General features: G+C 32.2%; 3 protein-coding genes across 5 annotated transcripts; 2 read left to right on the top strand and 1 right to left on the bottom strand.

Moving 5' to 3' along the window:
• Nucleotides 1-18: 18 nt before the first annotated feature.
• LOC117232915 (Kv channel-interacting protein 1) lies at nucleotides 19-23,502 on the bottom strand. 2 transcript variants are annotated; one of them, XM_033492695.1, is made up of 7 exons: nucleotides 23,182-23,502; nucleotides 15,320-15,682; nucleotides 1,879-1,948; nucleotides 1,732-1,802; nucleotides 1,201-1,473; nucleotides 517-812; nucleotides 19-97 (listed from the first exon to the last, which is right to left on the bottom strand). In XM_033492695.1, the coding sequence occupies exons 2-6, from the start codon at nucleotides 15,482-15,484 to the stop codon at nucleotides 765-767; spliced, it is 627 nt and encodes a 208-aa protein (XP_033348586.1). In that variant the 5' UTR covers nucleotides 15,485-15,682; nucleotides 23,182-23,502; the 3' UTR covers nucleotides 19-97; nucleotides 517-764. The 2 variants fall into 2 exon arrangements, with proteins under 2 accessions (XP_033348586.1, XP_033348587.1); XM_033492696.1 differs by having other exon boundaries at nucleotides 15,320-15,623.
• LOC117232913 (dynein regulatory complex subunit 5-like) lies at nucleotides 1,984-6,309 on the top strand. 2 transcript variants are annotated; one of them, XM_033492692.1, is made up of 9 exons: nucleotides 1,984-2,233; nucleotides 2,498-2,770; nucleotides 3,313-3,504; nucleotides 3,890-4,057; nucleotides 4,148-4,286; nucleotides 4,646-4,880; nucleotides 5,616-5,771; nucleotides 6,001-6,115; nucleotides 6,175-6,309. In XM_033492692.1, exons 1-9 carry the CDS (start codon nucleotides 2,187-2,189, stop codon nucleotides 6,260-6,262), a joined length of 1,413 nt encoding a protein of 470 aa, XP_033348583.1. In that variant the 5' UTR covers nucleotides 1,984-2,186; the 3' UTR covers nucleotides 6,263-6,309. The 2 variants fall into 2 exon arrangements, with proteins under 2 accessions (XP_033348583.1, XP_033348584.1); XM_033492693.1 differs by lacking the exon at nucleotides 3,313-3,504 and having other exon boundaries at nucleotides 1,985-2,233.
• On the top strand, nucleotides 6,509-7,175 carry LOC117232917. The gene is made up of 2 exons (XM_033492698.1): nucleotides 6,509-6,696; nucleotides 6,763-7,175. The coding sequence occupies exons 1-2, from the start codon at nucleotides 6,533-6,535 to the stop codon at nucleotides 6,905-6,907; spliced, it is 309 nt and encodes a 102-aa protein (XP_033348589.1). The 5' UTR covers nucleotides 6,509-6,532; the 3' UTR covers nucleotides 6,908-7,175.
• Nucleotides 23,503-24,196: the final 694 nt, after the last annotated feature.

Genomic DNA, 24,196 nt, shown 5'->3' with positions numbered 1-24,196 from the left:
ATTTTTATCTTTTTTTTGTTTTTTTTTTACAGTATTCTCTGTTTTTCTTTTCAGAAGTTGGAATTCCTTATTGTAGAAGTTGGGAATCACGGTTTATCTATGGAAAATTTGAAAATTTGAGAAGTGCACAGAATACACATAATATGTAGAAATATGAAAAATATTCAAAGAAGTGATATAATAGTAATAAGTATAATAATAATATTGATATAATAATGAGAATAATATAACAAAGATATTTATTATATTATTTAGTGGATGAGATAAATGTTTTCTTGAATTTTAACACTTCAGAATTAGAATTCACTTGTTTAAAATAAAATTTATTTATATAGAATCTATTATTTTATATTTATTTAATATCTCTAAAATTCTGGCTGTTTTATTATCAAACATGTTCCAATTACGTTAGAGAATCTATTGGTATTTCTAATTTGTAACTTGTAACTTCTAAAATTTCACTAATGATAATAATATTAATTGGATTGTACAAGAAGGTTCAATATGATAATTTACCCTTAGCAAAAGAGCGGAGCCTCCGGTTGGTTCCACCAGTGCGCCGCTAGGAGCATATAAAGCTCCTGATCTTGAACGGTGTAACCTGGAGGTGGTTGAGAAGGCAAAGGCGGTGGAATAGGTGGCAGCAGAGAGTAGGACGGCGGTGGTGGCGAGGGCGATTGGGACTGCGAGAAGGTGGTCGTGGTAGAGAGCGGCGTTGGCGGCGTCGTCTTGGTCATCACCGGAGGCTCTTCCTTCTCCGGAGATCAAAACGCGTAATCGAACTTTGCCAACGACCGTGTAGTCACATCATCCTAAACATACCATTTCTGTTAATATAATTGTCATTAGCAGAAATATAGAGATCGATATGATAGACAAATAAAACTTTAGATTTTGATACGAATTGTGAACAATTTTTTATTTCTGAAGTTTTATGAATTCTTTTCTTGGAGATTAGAAGGAAGATGATCATGTTCTTCCTCAATCCATTCTTACGTGTATAATAATTGTATAGATCATTTAACAAATTTTATTTGTCTTATAATACTAATGACTCTAAACTGTAATGTTAAGATTTCATGAGATATTGATTCTTCAGTGAATAGCATGTAACAATATCGAGAACTTCTTGCCATCGGCAAACTGTTCACGAAGTAGCAATATTGTTTAAAGATGCATAAAATGCAAACGTGTCGATACCCTCAGACAGCTCTCCATAAATTCCTCGATCGTTATTATGCCATCCTGGTTTAAATCGAACTTCTTGAACACCCTATCCAACTGCTCTCTCGCTTTCCTTTCCTCTTCGGCGTGATGTCGTCGTCCCATCAGCTCATGCACTGCAATCACCACTTCCCATAGCTCGCCCCTGGTGATGCATCCGTCGCCATTTATATCGTACAGCTTGAAGATCCATCGTAACTTCTCGTAGATACTGCCTCGTAGTAGAGTCGATAAAATTACCAGGAGATCCTGAGAAGAAAAATCGTATCGTATGTTTCGGATCTTCCTATTTCTTTTTTTCTTCCTTCGAAGATTGGGAAATTAGGGAAAAAATGTAGTACAATTAATGCATTAGGAACTTTGGAGATCAAAGAAATTGGGGAATTGCACAAAAAGAAAATTAGTAAAAAAATTAGATATTAAATATATATTATTACAAATTAAATTAAATTAAGTAGAAAAAACCCGATAATAAAAGAGAATTGTTAGAAAAAAAATTGAAATTACCCTAAAATTCATGGCACCATTGCAATTAACATCAAAGGCCTTGAACACGTAATGAGCGTAAAGACTAGAATCTGCAACGTGTATACGAATTAATATTAAAATTATTCATAATAATTAACTACAAGGCAAGACATAATTAAAACTTACTGCCATGAGGAAAGAATTTCGCATAAATATCTTTGAACAGGTCCTCGTGAACTACACCCTCGGGACATTCCTGAAAATATAATTATTATGATGGATATTATTTCAGTCGGGAAATAGGTCGTTTAATTGAACATGAAAAGAAGGAATTGGCACAGTATGTTAACTCGTTGAAGATAGAAGCTTTTATCGTCGATTATATGTTTCGCCTGAAGCAAGTTATCATATGGTGGAGATGTGGAGGAAATGAACCAGCGAAGATGTTTCTGTTTACATATTTATGAATCTAATGCATAGAGGAGGTAACAAAAATGAAAATTCCGCACACTATACCCAAGAACGTGTTGGAAGCTTACAGGTATGTTCTCCAGATTTTCTTAATTTCGTTAAAAACCCTATAATCTGCTATTTTTCCAACTCCGTAATTCTGTAATTCCTCAATTTATCTTTTTTAATCATTGATTTCCAAATTCCAAATTCCTTAAACTTTCTACTGCTCAATTCTCAACTTTCTCAAATACTTGATATTCGGAACTCAAAATATTGTCAAATTCTTATTATAATTATATATAATAATTAACACCAAAAAAGATGCATATGTAATTAATATCTTTTTTGGAAGATGTTCGGAAGAAACGACGCGGTTAACGTGCGAGGTCGATCGAACAATTCGACCGGAAGATGTTTCCTGGGACGAGGAGAGAGTCCCAAGCTTAAAGACCCTCGCCCTTCGTGTCATAGCCTCTGCATGGAAGAAAAATCCGATACTGGAGGAATTACCAACCTGTGAGGATAGAAATATGCTGATGGAAATTCTGCCTACCGATTTACCGTTCGAGTTGACTATAAGGAAAATCGACAATGAACACTATTGGGAACGTTGCTCGAGAGCTAGGTGAAAAACGTAATCGAAAGCATTGAAAACACTTCGTAAAAATTTCTTTATATTATCGTGTAGTACAAAGTTGAAATGAAAAGTATAGAGTATAAGAATAGAAAATGTAGAGAAAATTGGAACGTGTAACAGAGAAAATTAAGTGGTAAGGAAAATAAGGAAACTTGAAATCCCAGGAAATCAAGAAATTAGAAAAACAGAAAATTTAAAAAATTCGCAATCCATAAAAGAGGCCGCCAAAAAAAAAGTTTATTCGCGTCCTCATAAAAGCATACAACACGGAAGCAATCTCATAAATGGATGTTTAATTTACCGACCATAAGTAGTTTTAGCTTACTACCGGCGGTAGTATATGTACTTTATATAGTATCATTCCATTAATTTCTCTTGGCCGTTTTTCAACGAGCATTCTCTTGAAACAGTTCGCCCACTTTCCAGCACGAGAACTATCGAATTTTCATAAAGAAAGTCGTTTTTGGTTTACATAAAGCGTGACCCCAAATTCAAATGCGAGAATGCGGGAGAGACTAGAATTATTTCAGATGGGGGTACAACGATTGCGCTGAACATGGCAATTCCTGGCGGCGACGTTACTGCGAAGGTGCTTTCCGTGAATATTTGGAGAATCTCGAGCCAAGTTTCTTCGAATCCCAAAAGGAAGATTGTGAAAAGATGATCGATCTTGTGCGTGATTATGTGCACACAATAGAGCTACGTTCTTTACTGCCAACAAAGTAAATCTTCTTAAATAAATAAGATATAATATATTCTAAAAAAAATGTAAACTTTCAATATAATAACTATTCTAAACATAAATACGAGAATGCAACAACAATCCTAAATTTAAGTTGTTTCAACGTAATAATAATAATTCTAAAAATAATTTATTTATACAAAATAATTTAATCCCAAATCTAAACTATCTCAATATAACAATAGTTATTCGAAACATAGAGGAAAAAATCCGAATTTAAAAGAAATTTACAAAAGGTAGCTACGATTAGACTTCCAAAAACTGAAATCTTTCTCCTTGAATTTGTCGTATAAGCCTTCACCTTACATAATCATTATACATAGTACAGTACTACTTATTTGCACGAAATCTGTTCACATTCACAGGAAGGATAAGATATCTCTAAACGAAGAAGATTCGTGTCTAGCAGAGGAAGTATTCGTCCATCACATCCCGTTGGAGCTTATTCTGCCACAATTCCCTCATCTTACTGAGCTTCGCATTAATTTCGGGTTGGTTTACATGAACGATGGTTTCGAGTGGCGAGACTTCGAGTAAGTTGCTTTTCCAGGTTACAGTTTAATACTCTACTATTTCTTCAAGTCTGATTTATGTACATTAAAAGAGTAAAAATAAAAATAAAGGATATCTATTGAAGATTGCTTTGGTCTTGGTCGTGGGATTAAAGCTTGCCCGAAATTGAAGAAATTTACTTTGACTAGAAGCAATTTGGATCAACCACGTGCAGCAGCTCTTCTTCAAGGTGTGCTGGAGAATGATAGTGTTAGTAGCGTCACAACGGCTTAGAAAAAATTTCCATATCGTACAATTTCTCAATTCCTTGATCCTCTAGTTTTCCAACATCTTATATCTTTAATTCCCCAATCTTTTAATATCTCAAATTCTTAATTTTACAAATTTTAAGTCTCTTAATTTTTCTACTGTCTAATTTTTCCAGTCATTTAAATTCCAATTTGATTAAACTCACTTTGTTTTTTAATACTTAGTATTCTCTTTCTCTATTTCCTCAGTGTCCTATTATTCAATAACAATCTGGAATTAAGAACGTATTTTCCATAATATTGTTTATTGATCATTCTTATAATACCGTGCTGTTAATATCAAATTTTTTTTCAATTCAGATAGAAGAATTAGACTTTTCTCATTGTAAACTGGCAGATAAAGGAGCAAAAGCAGTTGGTGAATACCTCTCGCACAGGAACTTGAAAATACTGCATTTAGCGAACAATGATATAGGACCGGAAGGAGTGGCTGGTATAATCTATGGGCTGCTAAAGGCGGAGCACACAACACTACAGCATTTGAATTTGAGGCTAAATCCTTTGCTAGACAACGGGATGTTTCATGTGTGTGCCTGTAAGTGTACAAAGTATTAAGTTACTAACTTTATCCTCTTATGAGTCAATATTTATACTGGTTACCGTATCGAAGCCATGACGGCGATTGTATCTCGTAGAACAAACACCGTGCTCGACTTCCGTCCCGTTAATCTCCAGCGTGTTCCGCCCGGAAATTACACCGGATTCCTGTTTGACTTTTGCTGAATCTGCCCGAATGGACACTATCCCGTGATTTATACGTTAAACTATAGAACTTTGCAATATCGTTCCTTAAACATTTAATATTTTTGCAGAAAAATGTTGTCATAAAATTGATACATGACAATGAATTATTTACTAATTGGTAATAATTATTCCGGATGAATTTCGAAATATTTTCTCCGTGTATTCTATTTAACGGAGAAACTGACATTGAAAGATTATGGAGATAATATTTATTAATCGATAATAATTATTAGAGAAAAATAATAATTATCATAAACAAAGTGCAACAATATTCTTTGTTCATCTTGTTTAAATGAATTAAGATTGAAATACTAATAAAAAAGAAGAAATATCGTGATCTGATATATGAAAAGAAATTGTAAATACCATGATTAAGTTACAGAATTGTTTTTAATTCATTATATGTATACATGTAGTTCCCTATTTAGAAGTCTTTACAACTTCCTCGAAAACGAAATGATCGGATTCTAGACAAAGAACACGTGGAAATTGCATTCCGAGAGTTCATTGTTTGTGTTTGTTTTAGATCTGTTAAGAAGCGAAAGTTTGGAAGTTCTCGACGTGAGTGCTTGCGGAATAGAGGCTGCTGGAGGTGCAGCACTTGCCGAAGTATTGACTTCCGGTTCCATAAAGCTCAAAAGTTTGAATCTTAATTTGTCGAACAATGATTTTAACGAAACAAGTAAGATAAAAAAGAATAATAAAATTTTCTTTCCCTTTTTTATTTTTCTTTATATTTTCTAGAGTACGATTTCAAAAATTCTATAATTCAATAATTTAAAGTAATTTTAATTTATCTTTTATAAATCTTAAAATAAGAGGTGTAACATTTTTATACCGAATACAATGAAATATAAATATAGTTGGAGAAGGTGCATATAAAGAATTTAATATGGTGTGATTTTATGTAGTTGGGGATTCATTTGAAGCAGCGTTGAGAAACATTCCATTTGTAGTGGGATTCGAAGCTCGAATGTGCAATTTCTCCAGACAATCAGAATACTCTATCCACGAGAGTGTACTCAGGTAAGGAAAAGCAATGTATTTCGGTGAATGATATTTCACAGGCTTTCCTTACTTTTCAGAAATAAACAGAGGAAAAGAAAGGAAGAAACGAAGCGGATGCTTGAGAAATCACAGAAAATCTCCATTGATTCCTTCGTTTCAGAATAAATTACCAGCAAAACATACTGAACATAAATCATATAATGGAATCAATAAAATAAAGATACGAATGACAAAATTTTTATTGAATTCCATTATTCAGATTTCATAGTTTCAAAATTAACAAAAAGAATGAATACAAAACAAATATATAAAAGGAGTAAGACATTCTTCCAATTTGAATTTAAAAAGAATATTTCAGAAAAGAACAAGGAAGCGTAAACCTACATAAAAGAGAGAAAATATAAAAAGAACAGAATAAAAGGTTCGTGACCTTACATGAAAAATATAAAATCAAAAAAAGAAAGAATTCAAAGTTCTATTTTACACTTCTATCCTCAAGATTCTGTGTTCTGTGGCGTTATTATTCACAGAAATATTAAACTCGGAACTAATTACTTAAAAGCAATTAAGGGAAGCACAGGAATCTTAATGTTGGCGAAGTAATTACCATTTTTGCATAATATTCGACGATAATGTTTGCATTGCATCCGGATTTTCGGTTGTAGCTGGAGGAAGCACGGCAAGAATAACCATCGTGACGGAGAAGGGCTAACGAAAGAGTTGGCAACAAAAGAACAGCGGAACGAGCGTGTAGCTACTTGGAGGAAGTTATGCGAGAGCCGTGAACACGGTAAATTGCGGCGAAAGTAGGCCAGAGCTAAGACTTTTTCCATTATTAAGACGAACGGATGCAGGAAAAAACAGAAGGTCCAGTTTCGTTCGTGTAATCCTAGGGATATTTCTCCGCATCGTTCTATTTCTGAAGGAAGCAGATTTAACTCCGTTGCCACTCTTTAATTTTTATATTTCAATCTTATTCCCAGTTTAGCAGACAAAAAGTTTATCTTAGAGAAATGTTTAATATAGCGAGCATATTCATGTAATAGAATATATAGTAAGCTGTTGATACAAAATTTTAGAATAAATTTAGAATAAATTTAATTAAAATTCCACCTAAAAAATATTTCTAATTAAATTAAAAAACCAAAGATCCATATTAGATGCATAACGTCACAATATTTAAAATGACTACCTGCTTTGTACGAAGATGTTTCCCATGAAATCTTACACGATATCTCTTCGAACGATCGAGCCCATAAAGTTTTATCGACTCTCTGGAGGTTAGATTTTATAGTTTCCTTGGAATCATACCTACATATGTTCGCCAAAAACCGTTGCATCCTATAGAAAGCAATCATCCATTACGAGATTCCAACGCCAGAAATCGATTTTCGTTTTTTAATATGACATTTATAATGAAAGTTCCCGTACTTCCGACAGTTTAATCGGTTTGATAAAATAGCGAATATAATGCAGGGCGTAATCTCTCGATTGATGTTATATAAATTGAATAGAAACACTATGAAAAAAAAAATAAAAAAATTTCTTTAGCAGTATCATTAATATAACATTAAAAGATACACACTCCAAAATAAGGGTTAATATTTTAATAAAATACTATAAATAATAATTAAACAATTAATATAAATAATAGTGTTAAACATAAATGTAACTATGTAAATATGTCCTGAATGATTAATTTACACAATACGCGAAAGGTGTTTGTGGCCGACCTATATTTGCATTCGAGAAAGTAAATTATGGAGGTACATTTCAATTACATGGAACATTGTCACTGAATTCTATTCGCCCAGAAAATTACGTCGGACTTCACCTCATTAGAATTTCAGTCGACACGTGAACTCCAATTGGAGTGGTTAATCCAATTGAGATTGAAATATAATATAATATAAACGTCGTCAAAGATACAAAGAAACGAACTGAACGAACTGAATTGAGAAGAGACTTAGTGAGCCCTAGAAGTTGTAGTTGGATTCTTCATTGAAGTACCACTCAACTTATAGTTCTCGTTAACCTGTACTTACGGCGCCGTTCTTATTTTTATATGAGATATAGAGAACAAGTCAAAGTTTGTTATTGTTTTGTAATAAAAGATAACAAATTAGGAAGAGGAAGTTCTTGTTCTAATGATTTTATAAACGAGATGAACAATTTAAAATAAAATCATATTTTTCATCTATTTATAAATTACTTATACAGTTCTTACTTCAGATCGAGATTTCACTTGCTTTAAAATTATCATGAAAGGTAGACTTTCTTATAATGATTTCAATCACTAATAATAAATCAAATAAATGATACAAGGATATTTAAAAGCAAAGTTCAAATTCTTTTCCTTATCTCACTTACAGTACCTTTTAACTTTACTTTGGTATAGCATTTTTAATGAAACTACTGCTCGTGAATGTATTAAACTTATCTAAAAATACTGTATTACTATATACTGTATTACTATACTAAAATATTGTATTGTACGATAGTGATAATACATCTCTTTTTATATTATATTCAGTACCATGCAGTTGTTACAAAAGTAAACTATCGATAAAAGAAAAGCATAAATTTACTTCTCGTAGGAGAACCAAAGGTTGCTTATCCAACGACACAAGGTAATTGGAATAGGTCAGAGGGATGCGTGAAAGTTCGAAGGTTCATCCGAATTAGAAGGCGACAATTTACTGAAAAGTTCAGCTATCCTATCGACCTTCGTGCGTGTGCGGCTATTGTATACATACGTAGGCCTAAATCCTTGCAATTTTCCTAAACGTCAAGGTTCCGGCCTCGACGCGGCCTCTGGTGGTCGGCCTTCTTCGATTGCCACTAGATACCGACACACACGCTTACTCCCGCCATACTTCCCTTAAATAGAATCGAGTTCAATAGGACGAACGTGCTAACGCTCGCCTAACCTTTACGCTTTCATTGAAAAAAAAAGGAAAAGGAAAAAAAAGACTTCTATACTCTAGACTTAAGATGGAGAGAAAGAACAAGGGAAACAATGAGGCTACGTTGTGCCTCCTCGATAGTTGTGACAAAGGGACTACAGAATAGAGGATATCGGACTTGTTTGCTGCCTAACCATATATCAATGCCATGGAGGAGAATAAATTCGACGCTTCGCGGTAGATTCTGTCCGCAAGATTACACTTGAATATTTTGTTTCTGTATAGAGCAGCGTTTAGAAAGTTAACATTGTTATCATGTCTTTTCTTTTCCATAAATAATAATTGAAATAGAAGCTTTACTTAATACTAAACGTCATATTTATGGCACCTTTTCATAATAAAGGGCAATTGAAACAAAAATTTGATTTAATAATAGATATTATATACAGGTTGTGTAATATAGATAACAGTTTCTTCCAGTCAAACTTCTGACGCCTTCTGATAATAAATGAAGTATGAAGAATGTCACAAATTAATCCTCTAAAATCCGTTAACCGTCTACTATATACATATCGTGTTTCTTTGCTGTGATTCTCAATTGTAGAGACAAAAGACCCAATATCAGTCATATTGACTGATTGGGTAATTTTAGCGATAAATTACTATCATTTCGAGAATTCAATGTTTTTTAGACATTACCTATTCGGATAAAAAATACCATAAACATACCCGCGATACTTAGCACCGTACATTTTCATCGTCGTGCAAACGCATGCTCTTGACACAATTGCCAGTCTTAAAGGCTCAAGTGGAGAACGTACAGTGGCGAAATAGCGCAATTAAAACACCTAAGGAACTCTCGAAAAGTCCGACGCTTTTTTCGCCCATACACACAAAACGTTCCAAGGCTCAGGGCTTTTTCTACGTAACGTACAAGTGCTCGTCGACGAGTGGCTGTGCGACGAAAGTACTTACGATATTCAACCTTTCGATCCTTTCAGGGGCTGATCAAAAACATAAATAAATTCTCTCCAACTCTCCTTGCCTTTTACATTTTAATTAAATACATTTTTTCATTCAGAAAAATACAGTGGCTATAAAAGGTATTGTCACATACCCTTATTTTGCAATGAAGCAATCTTTTTATTAGGTTCTATATATTTCATTTTTACAGTATCAAATTTTTGTAATCATACGAAAGTACATATGTACTATTAAATGATACGAAAAGTATACTTGAACCTAATTAATTAGTATGTAAATACTACGATAAATGAATGGTAAGTAAATATTGTTTGTAGCCGCTGTACGTCTAAATACCCTTTAATATCATCAGATTAAAACAACCGCAGAAAATTTCCGTTTTAAAATCTCTTTAAAAATAATAATGATGTACGAGTGTGCTGGAGACAATTTTATCAGATAATTTATTGTTTAAAGCAGAAAAGGAGTATAAATACTTTTATAATATAGGTGAAGAATATTTTTGAAGATTATTTCGTAAATGACCTATAAAAGATGCTTAAGAGGATAAGTAAAAAATGTGATTATAATTAATGACATCTTATAATTCAACTGTTACTTTGAAACACATTTTATAAAAGAATAATAAAAACGAATGTTAGAGACAATCTTACCAGGCAACCTGTTGTTTGAAGTCAGAAACAATACTTAATATTTAAATAATATAGAAGAATAATATTTTTGAAAATAATGCCAGTTAAAAAGAAAAAGCAAATGGTCGAAATTTTAATATCTCTCTTATTTCATTCTTTTCAGTAAAATGATCGATTGAAAGTAGATCCATTCGTCAGTTCGAAATCTTCCAGCAGAATTTCGAAAACTCAATGGTATCTCGCGAAATAGTAATCGTCGTGACACACTTTTAGGCTGGCAAAAGCATAAAACGCCGGTCGATATCTAGTATACGTGTGTTTAGCTGGGAAAAAACTGCAGTTAAAAGCCACACATTTTGTGACAAAACTATCACATCGTGTATTCACGACTTTGATCATCAGTATACCAGTCGCAAAAGCGTTTTATACGTACACTACCGTTCAAAATTTTTCAGAAGCTTTAGTCCATTTGTAACAGTACTTCAGTTTGATCAAAATATACAAATTAATGATAAATTGACAATTAGAAGCGACATTATCTTTTTATGGTATTAACAGATCATAAACTAACCATACTTATTAAAAGATGTATCTAGTAATAAAATATTTTACAATTTACTATCGATACTACAGAATTATAAAAATCTCTAAGTAACCAATATTTTTTCCATCAATATTCTTTCAAATTCACTGTATATCTTGTCAAAAGTAAGCAAATATATATACATATATGTATATGTATAACATGATGTACGATATACAATAAACAACATGTTATATACAATATGTTGTACATATATATACACACAACATATTATGTATATATATTTTTGAACGATAGTGAATACGTCGATCCATTTCCATTCATCTTACACCATTTATGAAACAACCAGAAACAACGTCGATCAATCAATCGATCGAACATGTCCATTCTTTCGAAATGTTTTATTTCAAATATGTATATGTACTGTCATATCGTTACGATACAAAGGGAAGGTTTTTGTCGCTTTAGAAAGTCGATTATGCTAGTACAAACTAAACCACGTGGAAACGTGTTAAAATAGAGATTCGCGACGGTGCTTGAATAATATCGACTACATCAGACAATAAGCCATCTCTTCGTTGCCTACCTCGTGTCAGTTATCTATATCGATGGCTATCAAAAAGTGAAACGTTTGGACTGCAGCCGACTTTCATCTGTCGTTAATTGAGCAAAGAAACATTATTAATGTATAAAAACTATCAGGCAGAAAAAATGGTAGAGATTTTATTGAAACTGCTACTGCAAAGACAGTCAAGAAAGTTTGTGACACGTAAATTAACATAAATTAAAAAATTGATTAATCGAATAATATAAGAGTTTACATAAAATTAGATGAACAAAAGAAATAACAATGAATGTAGAATTTTAAATTAAATTTTGAAACCGCTCATTTGACCGGGCCTGGTAAGGTCAGTGTTAACTCGCAATACGGTTAACATAATGATACACCAAAGAAAATGTTTCTTTAAACAAGAGTAATACGTACAACATATGTATTCGGTCTGCCCAAATGAGACAGACATCGTGCAATGTGGGTAAATCCTGGTTGAAGAATAGAAAGTTCTAAACTCGACAAATTACCGTGAAACGTACAGGTGGTTCTGCTACAGTTCCGAACTCGTTTGTCTGCGGATAGTTACATCCTCAATGGAGGAAAACGCAGTTAAGTAACTTGGAACACTTAAACGAAATATTAGTCGAAAAGAAAATACCAAACACTAAATACTATTACCAAGCACAAAGCACTATTTCTTTTAAACTTAATTAACTTTACCGGTTTACCCTTAAAGGTTTGACGTTACACTAATAATACCACAAATCGATTTTCACATATATTAAAATTAAAAATTAATTATAATATAAGTTAAATAATTTTTTTAATTTGTAATACCGCATTTTTAACATGTGTGATATAATTATAATTGTATAATTGTATTTAAAATGGTACAAATATAACTGAAGTTCGAAGTATAATCTTTAATTTAAATTTCCCGTGAATGAATTTCATCAATTAAATTACTAATTAAGAATCAACTGAAATTTTCGGTTAAATTTCGTGTTTTATTTAAAAAAAAGATTAGATCAGATCTAAAGCATAAAATTAGAACAACAAACGTTTTGAACTACTGTATTGACATGCTAGAGCGTACACCTATGACATTTACGTAGAAACAACATCAACCTTGAAGGAAACTCGAGGAGCTACAACTACCGTCTCTATTACCCTCTAAACGCTACGTAAATATTTTATGAGTGACGCGGGATTGGCGTGGCACGTTACCTTCCCCTCCTAAGCCTCGAAAACTCATTTGTCGCAAAAATCGAAATTTCTCCTTTGCAACATCAAGGTCATATTCGTCATGAAAATCGCTGGCATTGCGTGTACTCATATGGTGATTGTTTGATTAAAATTGAATCGTTACTGCATGTATTATATGAAAGAGAAATAAGATACTTTAGGCGATTTTATAACTTTACGTACTTGCAATTATAGATTAGTCATCGTAACGATATTGTTGCAATTATTACATGTTTGTGTGTAAATTGCGTTTCAATGTCATTCCCCCAATTTCTTTCTTATTTTACAAGCTACGAACATTTCAACATACGCGACATAATTATTATTATTTATTTCTTATGAAATGTTGAAAGTATGTATTACATAGTTTGTATCTGATACCAAAAATACAAGAAATTTTAAGAACGAAGAAGTAATTATTTTCTAAAAATTGTTTATTCTAAATTCTTCGACATTCTATTGTACTGTCAGAGAAATCCGTCCATCGTCAAAGAATGACCTTGTATATCACAAACCTTTCCATGCAGGCTCGTCCAAAGAACTGGGATAGACCATAATCTCTAGCTTCCTCTCATCTGAATATAACTACAAAGGGCGGTAAAAAATTACCTGTTTTTATATGAAACTCGAAGCCATCTCCAAGCACAAAAAGGAACGCAATCTCTAAGTTTAAAAACTTCATTCAGGAAGTTGGACAAAATTCATTTCACAGAAATCCCTCAAATTCAGCTTTTTCTACTAACCTCATTTACGTTGCATTTTATTTCTTTTACGTTTAAAAACCAACATTTCAACGATGGAATTACTTTCTTTTATTCATTGTCAGACGCGTCTAAATAAATTTATTAAAATCTAACTCGAACTTAACCATAATATATCAGAAATTTTAGCGTTATTTAATATTTTTCATTAACATTGTCACAGTCTGTGCGCTGTTGCACAATTATGAGCCAATATTATCAATGAAAGTTTCCAAGTTACAAATTATAGTTTATCAGCATTAACAAATTTCCTTGCATAGTGGAAATAAGCTTTCTAATAAAACATAAAATCGTATATGTAAAGTTTACGAAATTATGTAAATTTTACTAGGCGAAAGATCCTATTTATCATAACATTATAAATTTATAAAAAAGAAATGTATAATCTATAACTAGTAATTTGTCAATTCAATAATATTATTAGTTGGTAAATAATTGTACTAGACAATGGTAATAACGCATAAGAAGTGATTGTTAATTCGCCAAAGAATATTTCTAGATGAACACTGTACGCACAACGTAAGAGGAGAGGGGGATATCCAAAATAAAATTCCGTAGCAACATTTCCGTCCCCTCATGAATATTCATAGCAAATAAAATTATGACGAAAATTGATGGCATGCCAGGAACATGCACCAGCCGACTGGTTGGCAAAGTACAATCATCGTTACGAATTATAACTAATTTTACAAAAAGACTAACTTAATCAAGAAGTGAACCATCTTATTCAATGTTTCATCAAAGATTATTCTTATATGAAATTTTCTTTCGTGAGAAATAATTATATATAATAGGTTTCGGATTATTTAGATTTCATAAAATGTATTCATTAATAAGTATCGTGTTGCAGGCTGATAGCAAGTTAATGACTACAAGAGATAACTAACTTTGAGGGGAGGTACAGAGTTGTGCTTCTTGGAACAACCTGAATGAGAAACTGATGATAAAGCGCTTCATAGAATTTTGTATTATATAGAATTTTGTATTTTATATTATAGAAGATAATGAAGTCATATAAAATATATTTGGAATTTATATTTCATTAAAAATTCAGAATCAGATTAATTTGATCAATCATTTTAATATATAAATTATTCATTATTTTAATGTAGAAATATCATCAATTACACGTAATTAAGCTCTAGTTCAAAATTACGTTTTAAAATTATTGCACAGAAATGAAGTTTTAGTTGGTCAAATTAATTTGGCTTTCAATTTCTAAATAATATTAGAATTAAAAGAATTTGTAGAGACAGAAATAGAAAAATTTCAAATGTTAGTATGTAATTATACTGAAATTATTAATAAAAATACTCGAACTGGTGAGATTAATTCACCTCTACGTGCCTAATAGAATATGAATTTTAAACAAGTACTTATGTTAAATACAAATTTTAAAAAATCCAGATCTAATTACATTCAATTAATCCCTCATTTAAAACATCTTCTCACTGCTTAGAAACGAAATTTTAACTGGGAATGTCCTCGGGGGATTAAAGTGGCCAGACCATCCAAGAGTGACTCACGGCTCTACTTATTGTTCCAGGAACCGCAATTCTGTATCATCGGCTGTATTTTCAGATTCAACGTGGCTTACCTGCTTGAAGCCACGGTACATCACTCGTATTTCTTGTCTGGAGAATTTGGTCTGTCGAAGCAGTTCCTCGAGGGCGACAGGTCTGGTGGTTTGTTGCCTGGTTCGTGTGCTTTCGAAATCAAACAGAGCCTCTTCCGGTCCTGGCGAATCCGGCGGCGTAGCCATTTGTGATCAGCTCAACGTTTCTTGTCCGACGAAATTCTTTTGTTTTTCAATTTATCAGATGCCCTCCTCTTGATTCGTTCAAGGTCACACCACGATTACTTCATCCTTCTCCATTCGTTATTTTGCATTGCCCTCTTGCCTATATTTCCAGTTTTAATAGTTAAAAGAAGGATTGAAGAAAGAATGCTAGACCAGAGTCTGAAAAAAGATGGTTTTATGTTAATTCAAATATTAATTATATTTTAATAATTTTAGATTGTTTGCTTATAAATTTTTTACCATTAATGTGATAACCAGTAATATAATAGTTTATAATGACTGTTATATACATTATTAAATATAATTATATTAACATAAAACATTCCAATACAAAAGTGTCCAACCACAAAGTAGATTTATTGTCAAAATAATGAGTTTTTGAAAAGTGTACTTATAGAACGTGGAGTGGCTTATAAAGCACAGAACAATTAAATTTTCTGCATTTGAAATACAATTAGAGACTTTTAGCCGCCACTGTATAAGAATAAATCAGTGAAGATAATTGCGTGTTCGTAAATTTTATCTATTTTAAAAATCCAATTAATATGACGTAATAGTGACAATTTGATCGATAAGAGATTGAGGAGATTCAACTTTAAGTTTGAAAGTAGATAAGGTAAATCATTGATCAGGCTTAAGATCAATAAAACCTCCAGAAAGCTAAGTATCAAATTTTTTAAAATTTTGTTAGAACTTAAAATGATCTCGAATAGGCATAGATAAAACTATTTACCACAACAGAAATTTAAACATTCCAGAATATATAAACTATCAATGCCTATATTATTGGTATTTATATTCATTCCTTATATTAAAAGAAATCGAAAAATCTTTTAACATTTTGTTTTCCGATACTTCGTTTTTAAAATACAAGCAATTAAAACTTTTGCGTCCTGACTTTCGACGCGCGAAGTTCGAATTTCGGTCTTCACGCGCTCATCAATCTTAAATGCTCCTCAATTCGTAAACCTAAAATTTTAACAATAAAATACTAAAGAACTTTTCTTTTCCATTCTTCCCAAAGACCTCTGCTTTTAAAGCACCAAAAGAATGTTGCATAAAATTTAAAAAAAAACATCCACAACTTGCTATAAATATCTCATACGTTTCCACAGCAATATTTCCAATACAGAAAGAATACTCAGAAAAATTAATACGAAGTACAACGTCAAGACAAAATATTAGAGAGAACCCAAATCTGATACTAATGCATTAATAAAATATTGCATAGAACTTTCAAAGAGGGAAATTCACATTTTTAAATAAATACATACTTCGTAAGTTCTGATATCTTCCAATCTGCATCAAAGAGAAATATTAGAGGAAATCCAAATGTAACTTTATGCATCAACAAAACGTAACGTTAAATTTCTAAAATACGGAGGAGAAGATCCATAACTCACAATGAATGTTTTCATAGTACAACGAGAATAGCTATAAAAATTGAAATGAATCTCTTTTACTTAACGTCAGGAAGAAATATTATGGAGAATCCGAAACTATCTTTACTATATCAACAAAATGTTACATAAAAGTCCAAGAAGAAAAATACACACTCCACACAATAGGAATTTTATATCTTCGAAAAAAGAACTATTTACTAAAATTCGCGTAAATCTCTTTGATTCAGCATCAAGAGCAAATATAATAGAGGACTCAAACCTAATTCTATTACATCAAAAAATATTATATAAAACTCCGAAAAAGAAAAATTCACGCTTCACAGTCAATACTCAGTAAAAAATTCATACAGTACAGTAAAAACTCAGAAAAAATTCATTCGTTCTTCGAGATTCGACTGACAAACAGGAGGAACAATTTCAAACGGTGTTCCATAAATATGCACTGGTTGCCATGTATTTTACATATACGGCCTAGTACGAGGCTTCCATAAACATCCGGCAAGCCAACGATAGCCGAATGCATGTGGCAGATTCATGGAAGCAGTTGTAAAATGACGGATTTAAAGCTGCAGCTACTACGTGTCTGGCTTTTGTACACGTAAGCGCGTTGGAACGGCAAACCGAAATCCAAGTCGAATCAAATATTTACGTACTGATATTCAGAGAGTAAATTAATGTCAAAATCAGATCAAACGATGTCAATCGATTCTTTTAATGAATTAAAAACTCTCTGATTGACGGAGCCACGTGTTGCGAGTCGCGTGGTCTGACTCGATAGCGCCTTGTTCTACTTAAAGTATGAGTGGGCGTATCATGTAGATTTGAAGTAGTTTGAGGTGATTTTTATATGCTGGTTCCTTGTTTTATATATTTTTTTACTTTTTTCGGTAATATTGTATAAGGTAGTATATGTACTTATTAATTCCTTATTTATAACTTTATGCTTATTAACTCCTTAACCTACGATTTACGTTTGAAAATTTACGTTTGGTCCGATCATTGTAGGTTAAGGGGTTAAGATACATCTTGTTAAAAAGAAGCAAGTATCCAGAAACTTGTGAATGATAATGTACATAATATTCAGCTTGAGATGACTGATTTTATTCTCTGGTATTATATGTTTCTTTCTTTACCAACAAGTCCTTCCAGTAATTTTTGTAAAAAAGAAAAATAGAAAAAAGATGAAATTACGTAAGGTTACCATACGGTTGGCAAGATTCAGGTCACTCGGTTAACGCCTATTGAATCAAACGCGATGTCACAACCGTGTTCTGTAAAGAAGCAAAGAGAGAAAAAGATAAACGTGTGGGGATGCTCGTCAGGCATCGCTACCTCCTTTCAAGAATCGATGATGGTTCAAAGGGTCCCCCTAATGACATTTTCAAATCGTTTCATTTCAATTCACACCCTCTGGTGAACTCGAACAGATTGTTTCAATAGTTGTCCCAAATTAATTCTACTACAACACATGGCCAACCGCTTGAGAAAATTCTCCATTTTCTATTCTAGTTTTCTTAGTCTCCTTAATTTCCTAACAAATTAGAAGAAGCGGATTTTTGCCTCATTCTAACAGATCTTAGTTTTTCTAATAAATTAGGAGAAACATTTTTATACTTTATTCTAACAAACTCTTTCTTATAATGTGATCAGAAAAACAACAGAATATTTCCTATTAATTTCTCATTATTAAATTCTTGTAGTATAGGATTTTTAGAAATACCCCTAGGAAACTTACTAGAAGCGCCTAGTAATATCTCATTCATGCAGTTGACAATACGTTAACTTTGAAATAGACTATAATCAATATTATCATAATTATAGAACGATAATTTAATTAAACCATAAAACCTGATTAAATCCCTTTTGATTTCGAAATATATTATAATTGATATCACTATGATCGCAGAATATTTATTCAATCAATTATGTAGCACTTACTGTTATTCAATTACGAAACCTGATTTTGACATGGACGTGGAAATTGATTTTAAGGTGCAAATGTAAATGCACAGGAAACTTTCATACTGTACTATATATTGTATAAAATATACAAACTTACAAATATACAAATCTACAAGTATATTACATTGATAAAATTTGGAACCAATTGAAAATGTATATGAAAGTTACAAGACATTTACTATTTCTAGTACATTTTCTGTATATATTACTATATATAATTTTCAGATTCTCTCAAACTTCTTCAATATAATCATGATGCTCCTATTATACTGTTCGAAGGAAAATTCAAAATGTTTCGCATAGTACACATAATATGTTCATAAAAAGTTTTTACAAATATCCGAATACTTTCGTGAGCTGCTGTATTTTGTACAATATTAAATTACTTTGTTTCGAGAGTAAAGTAAACCGAAAAAGGCAATGAATAAACGAACACAAACACGGTGAAACATCGGACAAAGAATCGACTTATCGATTCCGGCGATTTCTTTCTCTGTATATGCAGATCGTGTACGCTGGTGTTCATTCATTTTAAAATTGATTTTCACTCGGAAGAATAGCTTTCAGCGTTTTGCTTCCCAACTACATATGAGGTTCAATCTATTTCTAGAACTTTTTTTCACGTGGCAACCGACTTGAAATATTTTATGGTGGTTGTTCTCTAGTAAAACAATCCCATGTTACACATTAAAATTCATCTTCATTCCGAAAAAGGATTATTATTCTTCTTATCACAAAAAATTGAAACATTAAAATTCATCTTCATCCTTCCTACATCAAGAACCAGTCCTAAATCAGCTTTATCATCTACAAAATATTGCACAGCAAAGCCAACATATTCAATTTATTCCAACAAACAGCGAAGCACCTGTTTTAACTGCACTAATCTGTTCCTAAATTTCTCCGAATAAAAAGCTGTCGCGCGACGAAAGTAACAATCGTTTTATCGTTTTCTATGTATCCGTTGCGAGAAACGCAAAAAAGAAAAATGGCTGTAAAGTTGGAATGAATCATGATTGTACCCATATGTGACCGCCGAGGATCGATAGATAAAGTGAATTTTTATTTTTCATAGGCGTATAGGTATATGGCTATTATGTGACACATACATGTATAAATGAAAGATACATAGCCTCGTTACAACATTGGGTGTCTATACCTATAGTCTATACTGTATATTAGATATACAGTTGTTCGGTGTTTCATTGGAAAGTTGGCAAAAGCAGTGCACGCGCGAATTTCTGGAATAAATTTCGATGCTCTCAGCTTAAATCCACCCACATTCTGCAACAACCCTCTTCAACCCCTTTACGACCTTCTCAATGTGGGGGATGATGAGTATCGTAAATCTTGGGGTGTACCAAGAATTCTTTCTAGAACAATTTTGTAATGTTAGCGCGGACTATATATAGTGTAGTACCTATTCATGTCAACATTAGGTTGGTGTAATTAGAGTAATGAATCCTTTAATTCGTTTGCTTGATCACATTCAGAGAATACTATTTTTATTGTATATTGATTACTATCTTTATTGATTTTCAAATTTAAATTATTCATGTGAAGTCCGTTAACTTTCGGCATCCTTCAAGCAATTATTGTAAAGTAAATAATGTAAATAAAATTTTAAATAATTAAATATAACTAAATGTATAATAATATCCGTAAGTTATGTAGTTTCACTTATTCGTCGAATTTTCGATGTAATCAAAAATGCCTAATATAAGAGACTTTTTAAAGAAATGCAAATATTATGACCGATAATGTCGCGGTAAGGTAAAACACGAGTTTACTTCGGGACATACTTTTCTACGAAGTTACTGTAAAGCTACGCAAATCGTTAATTGCGGCCCTCATTACCCACTTTTATATGTTCGTTACTAGAACGGTGAAAACGAATTAATTAATTCATGCAAATCAGTCTATACTATTCTCCTTTGCCACGAGAAAAAAAATTTGCTAATTATTTTATAATAATGTCCTTATAAAATATAACATCAAAGAAAAGAATTTTCTAGAAATATTTTAATATAATATTCTGTAGGGAATGCTTTTCTTTGATTTTACGTATATTATTCAAATATAGAAAATATATACTGCTATATCAATAAATCTCTTTTAATTATTTGCGCATTTGATATGTATTATTGATAATGACTCATTATAAAAATGTATATATCTATTCTAAATGATAATGGAGACATGCTTATTGTCAGAAGTAAATTTTCAGATCAGCTCTTGTACCATCAAAAATAGACGGTGAAGTAAACCGAATACCATGCGTGCAAGAAATTAGCTACACACCGCATTAAATCTTCCGGCGAATTGCTTTTCTATGGCGATGGCCGCGTACCGTTTCGACAATAAACCAGCTTTACATCTTCGTTACCATCATCTACATTACGCATTCGTTCTACTGACGGATAAAATGGACTTAATGACACCGATTGAATGTAAACTCAATTACGCGATTAAGTCAATAAATTTCACTGATTTTGTGGCAAATGATTATAAAAATCAACAGTAACAGATAATGTTTCAAAATATTACAATTTAAATATTTTCATAATAGAAGACTTAAAAGTAAGTTAAAAAATGCTTCGAAATCGAATATGCTTTTATTATTGTATAAACAAGATTTAAAAATGTGTAATAATACTATATAAAAATATTGCATTACTGTACATATGCTGATAATTACATAGTTGAACACTTTTTCATGATGTTACAGAAAATATTTAAAAATATGTAAAAATGATAAGTAAAAAGAATACTGCATGCTATTTTATAAAGAGATTTGGCGTATTATCATTTATTATTGTAACTAATATACTATTCTCTCATATTTGAAAACTAAATTGAATTGCGTAAGTAATTTAAAAATTAAATATCCTGCTACCACTTTGTAAAACGATATTGATTACACGAACGAAAAGAGGAACAGTGATAATATTAAGTACTCGACTTAACAGTGCACATTATCGTTTATTATTACAGTTGAAAAATTTAGTATCCTTTCATACTGGTCAAAGTGAAAGGATGTCCAACGTGAATGGCTCTATGTTTAAACTAGCTTAAATATTTCACCCGGCTACGCGAGCATCCACTCGAGATATTGCTACTATTACTCTTCAAAGAAAGTTTCTAACTTGTCCACAATTGTAAGACCATTTCTTCTTTTGAACTAACAAAATATAAGAACTGCATTTTTTTATTTGTGCATCTATCGCGTGTAAAGATTATTTCGCTCGTGTCGTACAACACGTTGCCGTACCATAATAAATCTTATTAGTTTACGGAAACAGCATGGAATAAGTATAAAATATCGTCCCTTACTAGAGAACAATAGAAACAAAGGACAATTTGCCACACCGGGGCGCGCGGTAAAATAACATTACGTAACGCTCGCACCTGTATTTGGCTATTAATTTTGAAAACGAAATATCGTTGTCAAAAAATCTGAAATTATCTCTTACTATCCTAATTTATTTTCTGTTAAAAAAGACATAAATAGATGTTTTATTGGAAACTATTCAGTTCAATGCTAAAAAGTATTAGTATTTAACATTATAGTAAATAAAATACCTAATGGAACTTGTATAATTTAGAAAAGTAACAACGGATATAGAAGACACAAAAAGAATACTATCTGTTTGATTCATTATATAGCTTCATCTAGAAAATATTAGCACTCTAGAGTAGCAATGTTATAGTGAATAGAGTATAATATTTGTATAGATTTTGAGGAAAATAATAATATTTGTATAAGACAGAAAATGTAATTATCTGGAATAACACATTTTTACTCTTGTCTTGATTACCTCTATTTAACAAATAAAAGTTGTCTCTATTTATCTAAATTTCCCCTAGAAAATATTAGCACACAGAATAGAATAACTATGTTACAGTGAATAGAATACAATAATGCTTTTATCAATTTTTAAAATCTAATAATAAATGTAAAAAATACGAAAATATTTTGATTATCCTTTCTTAAATATCCAATCTATTATCAACCTTTTTAAATATTCAATTCATTACTAATTTATTTAATCCTGGCGAATCAATTGAGCCCCATTTACCCCAAAACAATCATAATGCTCAACGTACAAAATCAAGCCTAACAACAACAAACACAGAAATCTCTAAAAAAAATCAACGGTATAAGAATGAAAATATCCTTTTCTAACCTCCTTACAATAACCTTATCTATCAAGTATACAGTTTCCTTGACTCGCGCGAGCGCACAAAAATGGCAACAGCCTGGCGGCAAGATAACAGAGAGAAGTCGCTTACGTTTCTCCGCGTAGAAAGAAATGTCAGCCAACTCGCTGGGAATTCGATCAGGACGTGATGGACCAGACGAAGGAGGCCACAGAGAGAGAAACAGGAAAACAGAGTATGTATTCGTTTTTTTGAAGGACAACGCGAGCACGCTGGACTTGCAGGGTGAACGACCCTGGGTCGAAGAAGAGACGCGACGTTCGACGAAGGACCGGAGAAAGAGAGTCAGGCTAGCCCGAGCACCGGTATACCGTTTATATCCTCTTCTAGTGGCACACACAACGCTCAACAACGATACTGCGCAACTACGTAGTCGGCGGCAGACTGGATGTGGCCGGGTTAGACCGGACCACGCATCCTCTGCCCCGCCCAATCGTCGCCCTCCTTCTTTTTCGCCCCCATACGATCCTTCCCCACGGAAGGAAACTACCCTTAACGAGCGAGCTCCTTTCTGTTTCCCCACCGACTTGCTCGCCTATTCTCCTTTATCTCTCCTCATCCCTCTTTTTTTACATACTGCAAGGAATACATTGTGTTATGAAAATTGCTTGAATGATGAGATTGTTTAGAAGATAGGGTTGCCTGATTTTGTACATATCTCTTAGAATGATACTTATCCTAAGAAATTTTAATTATTCAAGGTTGTTTCCCCCTCCATCAGATGGTTTGGTTATGTTGTTATGTTATTTAACAACAGAAAGAATATATACATGTGTCTTCGTATCTTCTGAAATTATGTTTATTTAACCATATTCCTCTTGATTTTATGATCGTATCGATTTTTGTACCTTTTGAAATTATAAATGTACTAAGGAGAGATTTGTTTAATTAATAGCGCTTTCCCCTTTCACTAGATGGTTTGAATATTGTTAACTGACTACTTGTTTCTTCCTCTTATTTCTCCTCGTATGAAATATTTGATCTTTAATGGCCTAAGTCAATATACCTATTTATAAAATATCGGGGAAGCCGATCTATAATCGAAAAATACATAATTTTATCGAAAGAATATACAATTAGATTTTTT

Source organism: Bombus vosnesenskii, unplaced genomic scaffold (assembly GCF_011952255.1).
Source record: "Bombus vosnesenskii isolate JDL3184/JDL3185 unplaced genomic scaffold, Bvos_JDL3184-5_v1.1 scf7180000013293, whole genome shotgun sequence".
In the NCBI taxonomy this organism is placed as follows: Eukaryota; Metazoa; Arthropoda; class Insecta; order Hymenoptera; family Apidae; genus Bombus; species Bombus vosnesenskii.
This window is presented reverse-complemented; position numbering and strand designations above follow the sequence as displayed.